Below are 10,144 nucleotides of genomic sequence, written 5' to 3' on the forward strand. Positions count from 1 at the left end.
AAGTTTCACCAGGGGTGATGCAGTGCAATCATCTTTCATATTTTTTTAGGTGTTGGGTAAAAATTAGGGGGCATTTAACCCTATACGGAGAGGGGACTGTATACATAATGGTAATTATAGGCAATGTGCATGATGATGGGTGTTCATGAATGCCTCTGTGGCCATACAAAATCTCTCGAGCACTGCCATAACGCATTTATGAAAGCAAACAACCCTTAACCCCTTCAAATCATAAAACCCCGTTTTATTTTCTTTTATTTTTTTCCTCCTCTCTGCAATTTTTCTTCTTGCTTTGGTATTGTAGGGTGGCTCAAATTCTGCTGCAGAAAGTAAGAAGGTTATTTAAGAAGGATTTTTTTTTTTAGTACATTGATGTTTTTATATTAACTTCTCCCCCTCTTCATAAATGGGGGTAAGGCTAGCCGACATTCGCCTCTCCCAGACCCTGCGTAAAGCGGGAGCCTTGTGCACTGGGTACGACGATTGATGTTTTTATATTAGGGAGAGGGTGAGTTTGGATAAGTCACACAATAAACCGTCTAATTTGGTATCGAATTCGCCGTTCACGGAATTTAAACCTAAAACCTTTCACTTCTAAATAAAAATAAATATCATCATATCGTAGTACTGAATAATTATTGTTTGAAGGGGAAGGAAGGACGGGGGCGTGGGGAAGAGGAACCATTATTGTTGGAGATAGCCATCATTGGTTGTTCCAGAGACGGATTTATAACGCTTTAGTTTGTCAATTTTCAGTCCACTCTTGCCAGGGATTCTGCAGAGATACCACCCTTTGGCCCCTGTGTTTTTGTTGACTGGGTCATTTGTTTGTTTGAAGAGAAATGTTTGGAGAACTCTTTATAAATTTTCTATCATCTTACAGTTTTAGTCAATTATTATGCTAACATTATAAAATATTGTGTTATAAAACATAAGGCTGTAGAGAATGACCAAATTGATTTGCGATAACCAATTTCAGGGACGACATTGATTGATTTTAAAACTAAAGAATCAAAATGAGAAGTTAAGTCAATTTTAAAGACAATTCATGATAAAAAAATATAATAAAAAAACCCTTTTATTTTTTATTTTTTTGGCGAACAAAAACCCTTTTATTTGTAACTAGGAATTTAGGATACTTATGTTACGACACTAATCTGATTTAATCAATCGTCTTTTACATATGCCTAGTTGTCTGACAAGAAATACTATTATTGTGTATCATGAGACCCTAAATGATTTGTATTCATAATTGTTTGTCCAAACAAGTGGCAGATCTAAGTAGAGGGCTAGACAAGCTATTACCCAACCAAAAAAAAATGTTTTATCTTAGTTTTCTTGACGTATAAAGGTTAATAACATTTAATCTTTAAAATAATATGAAATGAAAATTAAAGTCCAACATTATTTTTTTGTTTTTGAACAAAAAAAAATTAAAATCCAACTATTAAATAGTTTTTCAAAATATTTATTTTATGTTCATCAAGTTTTCTTCTTCTTTTTTTGTAAAATATGAGTCCTTATTCCAATAATATGAAGAAAAAAAAATCCTATCTTATCTTATGGTTCCACATACATAGCATTAGTTTTGTGCATATCAAATAAAGAGTTATGTAACGTACCAAAATTAGTTTTTTTATAACGTACTAAAATACTAATACATACTCAAATTAGAGTACATGACATACTAATAATGTACCAAATTATTAGTAAGTTATGCATATATCGTATCTCATAATTATCTGTTAATAGGATGTTTGCTATGATTTTAGAAATTGTAAATGACTTTTATTTGATATAAAAAGAAGTTTCTTTTGAAAAATTGAAATGAATTATAATAAGATAATACACATGTACTAAATTTTAGGATTTTTATGATATTAATTTACGTAATTATATGTTGCTTGATGTATCACTTCGTATTTTCAACATGTTAAAAAAGTGCTATTGAAATCCAGAATTAGATTGAGGTAAGCACAGCCCCAAATGAGGATTGAAATGAACGAACTCCACGAGGGACACGAAGGCAGTTGGACAATTCTACCCTCAGGTGATAGACCCTTCCAAAACACCACCTGTCAAACCATGATTTTTCACGTTAAGCCACTGATAATCCATGAGGGCTCGAAGCTGGCTGCCCCATAAAACTAACGCACTACACACCATTTTTATAAGGGGTGGTGCTCTACACACACCTTGTGCAACTTTTCTCACAGATTTAATTTTCGATCATCAAATCAAATGAATTAAAAATTATTAAAAGATAAAAATTAATATAAATGTATAAAACGTAAAATAGAGTGTATCGATAGCACCATATTTTCGAGCTCACACCCTTAAATTGGGCAAAAAACAACCTGCTTTTTTTCTTATGATTTTACCTTGGTCTATAATTATGATTGTAATAACGTAAAACAAAACACCATCGATTTGGTGAAAAACCGTTCAAGTTACGTATAAGGGTAAAATGGTCATTTTATTGTGTGCTTAAGGGACCGATAGGCCTACTAAAGGGATACCCTTCTTTGGTACCTTTTTTAAGCAATAGGGATTCGCACTTGGGGTAATGAGTTTGTCACAAAACAATGCTCTAGGCACACTAACACTATTCAATTAAGAAAAATGGTAAACACACAACTTTTAATTTCTCATACATTTGTGTTTAGTTATGAACGTTATCTTCGTTTTATTTATTTAATCCGATAAAAAAGATTGTAAGAGATGCTAAAGGGAGTGTCAAAACTATTTCCCTTCAATTAATACTTTTAAAAAGCAGGTGCAAGTTTGATTAGTTAAGCAAAGTAGTGTGTCAATTTCCTTGTACCTGAATTCAAATCCTCCACATCGTACATTTTTTTTTTTGAACAAATGATATTATTTTTACTAAGAGGAGGGGGTGGGCTAAGTCTTATAATGAGTTAGTAATATTGCAGTTCAAATTCGTCTTTGATGAGAATCAAACCTAAGACCTCTCCCTTACAAGTGAAGAAGAATACCACTAGATCGTAGTACTAAGTGGCTCCACAATGCATATTAAAGTAGGTAAATTAGCACTATCAAATTAATATATTTAAATATAAACAAACGTGAACTAGACTAGACAATTAGCATAATATATCTGTCAATTTGTATTTATGTTTGGATTTTTCTCAATGTGTATATATAATATATGAGTAAATTTTCTTTTGTAATAAGGATAATGGATTAAAAAATCTTTGAAAAGACCTAAAACACACATATTTTTTAGGGGTGTGCTATCCACACACCCCAAATTACTTCTCACACACCCCCTATTAATTTATGTCCGTTGATCTTCTTTAATTGATCTAATCCGACGGCCGAAAATTAAAAGAGTGTGTGAGAAGTAAAATGGGGTGTGTGGATATCACACCCCATTTTTTAACACTCATTTTTAATCATGATTATTATTTTCGTTTATTCATGTAATTCGATAAAGAGGAGCGTTCAACTATTACATTTAAGAAAACATGTGAGGGTTTGATCAGTTAAGCGAAGTCGTGTGTTTGCCTCCATACATCTAAATTCGAATCCTCTACAACGTATATTAAAGTAGGAAAATTAACATTATTAAATTAATACACACACACACACACACATATATATATATATATATATCTAAATATAAACAGACGTGAGTTAGATCATGTAATCATGATAATACGTTTGCCTCTCCATATTCAAGTTCAAATCTTTCTCAATGTATATGCAAGTAAATTTGTTCTTGTAACAAGGATAATGGATTCAAATCTTTGATAGGACTTAAAAGATATGAGATAGATTTTTTCTTGACCAAAATGACAAAATGCATATTGAATTTTTTGATCTTGAAAGGGTGGGAAGGGAAACCAAAAACCATAATGGCTGAAATTGATTATTTCCAACAGTTCCCAACACGAGAATTATGAAATGAAAGGGGAATAAAAAAAAGGGACCAAAATAGTAGTTAGTAGAGAAACAAGAAATAAGAAATAATTGTAAAAAATGGTAGAAATTGTAATTGATGATGGAGGAAATAAGAGAAGGGAGGGGAAGGGAAAAGCCAATCCAAACCATCATTGCGAATCTTGGGACGGCCCTAGCTCCCCCATCATTTTACAAAACCCTAGCTACCCATAATTGTCCCTCTACTCTTCTTCCATATCCACTTTTATGACCAAAATACCCCTACTATGCCCTTTATTTTTTTTTCTTTTTTTCCCAAGTATTTTTTTTATATAAATTTATTTATTTATTTTGCTGCAAAACCCAAAAAACCATCATTCGCATGACGCCATATTCATCATCATCATCATAGAAAACAAAAAACACTAAAATCTTTTAGGCCCCTAACCGGCCGCCTTCCATGCTTACACATGCATGATTGTTGTGTCAGATCGAGACGGGCATGTCCCCTTCCCTTCCTCTCTCTCTCCTCATGAGGAAGGACAACCCTCTCTCTCTCTCTCTCTCTCACATATGGTTGCTTTGTTTTTCTCTCTAGGAGGACTAGTAGTAGTGGCATTGGCTCTATAAATTAAGGCCCTCTTTGTTCCTTTTGTCCCTCACACCGAACTCTTCCTTTTTCTCTCTCACTGCTACTGCTTGTTACAGAACCGGAAGATTTGCTTCTTGGCCCCAAAGCTCTCTTACCAACCCAACCGTCTAGAGGTCACTTCTTTACTCATCTTACTTAAAACAAATATAACACACACACACACACACACACCTCTATCTCTCGATGCTTCTTTTTTCCTGCTTACTATTTTTATGTTCTTCGTAGTTCACATTGTTTTTGGTTTAGTGTTCTTCTTTTCCTGCCTTTAGAAACGTTTAACATCTTGGATTCTCCTACACTTTTTATTTGAAATGGTTTCTCTCTCTCTCTCTCCCCTTCCCCCCCTCCCCCCCCCCCCTCCCCAAAAAAAAAAGAACTAAACAATTTTTGTTCTTATTTTTATAATCTTTTGATCGTTCTTACCAACTTCTTGAATGTGGAAAAGGGTAAGATTTGTATTATTTGTGAATGCTCTTGTGATCAAACCAGGAAGTTGAAGTTTTTGCAGTTTGAATACATAACTTTTGATCCTTTCCTTTCATGTGTGGGAAGCCGAAAGAGCCCATTGTTTTTTTCCTTGAGTGCAGTTTTAGACCACTTATGATTCCATCTCTCTTTTCCTTTACAAGCAAAACAACCCACCAATACACACACACACACACACATACATAATTAATCTGACCAAAGTGCTCCAAATTTTGTTAAGTTGCTCTGCTTTTCCCTGTTTTCATCACCTTCTTTTTGTGCAACTGTCATAAGTGCTTCCAACAAAAGCACTGCACAAACCAAAGTTATTTCCAACAAATTCTAATCTGTTTCTGGGTAACATTTCTTTGATCCAATGTCTCCCATTAATTTCATATTGGATTTTCCTTTTTTTTTAATACCTTCTTTTTTGCATTTTTTTATAGTATAATGTTATTGTCTTCATGTGAAACACATATAAAATGTTTAAGCTACTAAATAACATTATCTGAGATACTTTTTTGGTTCTGATTTCAGGGGTAACACAGGAATTCAAGACAAAATTTCACAGCAATGGACAGATTGAACTCGAAGCTGTACTTGCAGAACTGCTACATAATGAAAGAGAATGAGAGGCTGAGGAAGAAAGCACAGCTGCTGAACCAGGAGAATCAAGCATTGCTTTCCGAGCTTAAGCAGAAGCTGTCCAAAAGTACCTCTTCAAAAGCAAAAGCCAATGCAGCTGCAGCAGCTGGGAATACCATTCCTGACCTCAATCTCTGCTCTTCCTCCAACCCAAATGCTACTGGTTCAACCAGCTAATTATCTGATAAAATTAATTAAAATTAAGTAAAAATGTGATGACCCCGGTAGGAGGAAGAGGAGGATTTAGCCTCTTTTTTGTGTAATATTTTTAGTGAACAGTTGTAGTTCCAGTTTTAGATACAAAATAGGACAAGATGAAGTTGTAGTGTGTATCTTTTGCACTGCCAAAGGATGCTTCTGCTTCTATTTCCCTATCTTTTTTCAGTAGTTCTTTTTTTGGGGGGTTATTAAAAATATCTGCAGTACAAGGATGTATCAAGCTATCTAGCAAGCAATATAAATATTATTTTAGCTTTATTTCTCTCTCTCTCTCTCTCTCTCTCTCTCTCTCTCTAAATATCCAAATTAGAATTAGAACAATTGTCTTGCACCAATGCATACATGCATGTTCATTCAAGAAGATTAACTTACATGAAATGAGATATCACAACGGTACATGAATCCCACTAACCAAAAAAAGTTGAAAATGATGATAAATATCTCTCACCCTTTTAAAGAAGCACTTGAAATGGTAGGCATAGTTGGATTTGGCAAAATAGTAAATTCCACAATAAGTTGTGTGACATAGTAAATCACATGGCAAAGTGATCCAAATGTGTACAAAGCCAAAAGCTTAACTGGCTAACTGGTTTGTACCAGAGACTATAATTTAGACAGCAAAAAAAAAAAAATAGAGAATTCATTGTGTAATCGAAAATACGTTCACTTGTGTTTGCATCATGTAATAATAATATAAGGTGTTAAAAGATGTATTCTGATTAGAGGACATATTCTCTTTAGAGAAAGTAAGCAACATGAAACACACGTAATGGTACAACTTAGATCTCACACCACGTACTTAGGAGCAACTAAAATTGGAGAATAAATTATATAGACGGTGAACATATGGGTAAGGTGATAGTTTTCTAAACCAATTATGTGATGTTATATGTAAAAGTTAAAACATATAGTGGCGCATGATAGGTTTGAAACTTTGCCTTATTTCTGTTACCATTTCATGTATTTCTTTCAATTAAAATATATAAATTATTTTGTCGCATAAATGATTCATATTAAATACGGTTTGAATCCAAGGACACACATTTTGACTAATATTTTTGTGATTCCCATTCTATAATTTTTTTCAAGGATCCAAACCATCTATATTTCAATTCATCATTTATTGATCATCCTTGCGAAAAATTTGGCAAATCCAAAATTACTAAGATATTCATTTGTAGCGAAGAAAATGACGAATACAGTTCTACGAAAAACAATAAATTTAATCCAACAATCATATGGTTCCGGATTTGGGTAATTTGGGGGGGGGTTATTAAAAAATTTATGCCTCTTCCTCTCTCTGGTCTCTCTCTCTCTCTAAATATCCAAATTAGAACTATTGTTCTTGCACCAATTCATACAAGCATGTCTATTCAAGAAGATAAACTTAAATAAAATGTAACTTTACACCGACACATGAATCCCACTATCCAAAAAAGTTAAAGAAAATGTTGATAAATATCTCTCACCCTTTTAAAGAAGCATCTGAAATGGTACATAGTTGGATTTGGCAAATAGTAAATTCCACAGTATGTTGTATGATATAGTAAATCACATGGCAAAGTGATCCAAATGTGTATAAAGCCAAAAGCTTATCTGGTTAACTGGTTTGTACCGGAGACTATAATTTAAACAGCACAAAAAGAAAAAAAAGAGAAAATTCGTTGCGTCATCGGAAATATATTCACTTGTATTTACATCATGTATTGATAATATAAGGTGTAAAGAAATGTATTCTGATTGAAGGACAGATTCTTTCTAAAGAAAGTAAGCAACATGAAACACACAAGTAACGGTACAACTAAATCTCACACCATGTATTGAGAATCAACTAAAATTGGAGAATAACTTACATAGACGCAAACAAATAGGTAATGTGATAATTTTCTAAAACAATCATGTGATTTTATATGTAAAAGTTAAAATATATAGCAATGCATAATAGGTTTAAAACTTTGTCATATTTCCGTTACCATTTCATGTATGTCCTCCATTAAAATAAAATACAGTATTGTTTCGCAAATGATTCATATGAATTTGGAGACACGTTTTTGTGGCTTGCATTTAGTAACTTTTTTCAAGGATCCGAAGCGTTTATTTTTTAATTCATCATTTATAGATCATCCTTGCAAAAAAATTATACAAATCCAAAACTATAAGACATTCATTTGTAGTGCAAAGAAACACTAAATCTAATCCAACAATCATATGGTTTTAGATTTGCATGATTTTTTGTAGACATGATTTTTGAATTAAGACATAAAAGATAGACGGTTGAATCACTGAAATACATTATGGAATGAACATCACAAAAACTTGTGTCAAAATGTATGTGAAAATATGTGTTCCCGAATCTTAATCCTATTAAATAAAGGGATGTAATTTTTTAGTACAATAGAGGAGCTACACTCCAGCATTGAAACTAAACACCAGCACAAACTTAGGTCTAAAGACCCCACAATATCTTCTTAAACAAATCGTCCTTCACTAGCAAGAAGGGGTAATTACTAATTTCTGCACTCCATGTTCACCATCTGCACTCTCTTAATTCTTTTTATAGTCATTGCATAATTTGCATTGGATAAACCAAAGGTTTATCAATAGAAAGAATGGGTGTGATATCCACTCATCCCTTTTTACTTCATACACTTTCTTAATTTTTGGCTGTCAGATTGACTGAATTAAAGACGATTAAATGACATAAATTAATAAAGTATGTGAGAAGTAAAAAAAGATGTGTAGACAACACACTCATGGATAGAATTGACGAAAGAAGTGTAGGATAACAAAATGGAGTACAGAAATTACTTTCCATTAGAAAAAATGCTAATTACATTACACACCCTTTAGGTTGGAAGTAATTTTCAAAATGGGTAATGGGTTCCAGTTTGTTTAGATTGCGCCTTAAGGTTTTGAAATCGTATCAAGTTAAACATCATATCTCTTTGAATGTCTAACCCTCCATCAAAATAATGATTTTTATGTCAATACGGTGCAAATGTAACTTACATGTTAGTCTAGATAAGAGTGTCAAACTCATCACGTATCAATTGAATGAATTATCATACAACCAATCCAATCGAAAGTACAAATTGATAAATTTGAATAGTTTAAGATGTAATATAAAAAAATGATCAAAACTTCGTAGTCTATTTTGAAAATCACTCCAAACTTAAACCGCATAAAATATAATTAGAAATAAAAAATCATAATTTAATCTGAAAAAGAGCCTTTTCATTCAGATTCTATAAGACTGAGAACCGAGTTTGATAGGGGAGTATCTAATCAGAGGACCAACGTCATCAAAAGATTCAGAAAACAGAGTCGATGTGGGTTTATGAAGTTTGAAAAAATAAAAGTGGTAACCCACAAAATATCAAATATGTAAGTCATGGACATGACATTAGTCTCTTGGCATATCGTTTTGGTTTGACCATCACACACATATGAAATGAAATCTATCAGGAAATAAAGAATGTCTAATCAGAACTCGATTGTGTCTAACAAACCCTCTCTCCCTCCTAATCCTGTGGCTACTAATGAATGACACCTTACCACCCCCATCACCAACTCAGCAAAATCAATTTGGAGGTTGAAAATAGCATCAAGGCATCATGACTGAGATTTCGGTAACTTCTATGAAAGGAGTTTAATATCTATCGTGATACTTTAGTTTAATAATGTATTGTCATTTGTAGGTTATTCTCTAAATAATATTATACTATTAGACCAAAACGCTACGTAAAAGTGAACATGTTTCATGGAAGAGGATCCTCTCCTGAGCTCAGGATGGGGATCCTTCTGACCAGCTTATCTGGACCGTTCAAATTTAATCCAACAATTGCAATATTATAGCTTTTAGAAGGTCTCTCTATTTGGAACCGTTGGATTAAATTTGAACGGTCCAGGTGAGCTGATCATGAGAATCCCTATCCTGAGCTCAGGAGCGGATCATCTTCCATGTTTCATATACATTGCTCCTCCTTCCAAAACCAAGAACATGAAGACTTACTTACACTTTAGACTAAGTTGTTAATAAAAAAAATTAGGCTTAGCATAGTCTACCACCAACATCATCAATATTGTCTGAATATAATCAATTATTACTAGGGGTTGAGATTTATCATAAAAGACCTTAGTGATATTAGGGATCGAAAGTCCCATATATTAAGTGAAATTTTTTTTTTGGTCATATGCCTGATATGAGATATTATTCTCAAACAACTGTGTATTTGAAGAACACTGTAGCTCAAAGGTGCT

The 10,144-nt window shown here is 33.1% G+C and overlaps 1 protein-coding gene across 1 annotated transcript; it reads left to right on the top strand.

The window, feature by feature from the left end:
• Positions 1-4,518: 4,518 nt before the first annotated feature.
• Positions 4,519-6,142, top strand: LOC103427531 (protein LITTLE ZIPPER 4-like). The gene is made up of 2 exons (XM_008365587.4): positions 4,519-4,668; positions 5,558-6,142. Exon 2 carries the CDS (start codon positions 5,594-5,596, stop codon positions 5,840-5,842), a length of 249 nt encoding a protein of 82 aa, XP_008363809.1. The 5' UTR covers positions 4,519-4,668; positions 5,558-5,593; the 3' UTR covers positions 5,843-6,142.
• Positions 6,143-10,144: the final 4,002 nt, after the last annotated feature.

The sequence above is a fragment of the Malus domestica genome, chromosome 14 (genome assembly GCF_042453785.1).
Source record: "Malus domestica chromosome 14, GDT2T_hap1".
Lineage (NCBI taxonomy): Eukaryota > Viridiplantae > Streptophyta > Magnoliopsida > Rosales > Rosaceae > Malus > Malus domestica.

Coding starts and splice junctions, on each gene's coding strand:
- LOC103427531 (XM_008365587.4), top strand. CDS start 5,594: ATGGACAGATTGAACTCGAAGCTGTACTTGCAGAACTGCTACATAATG.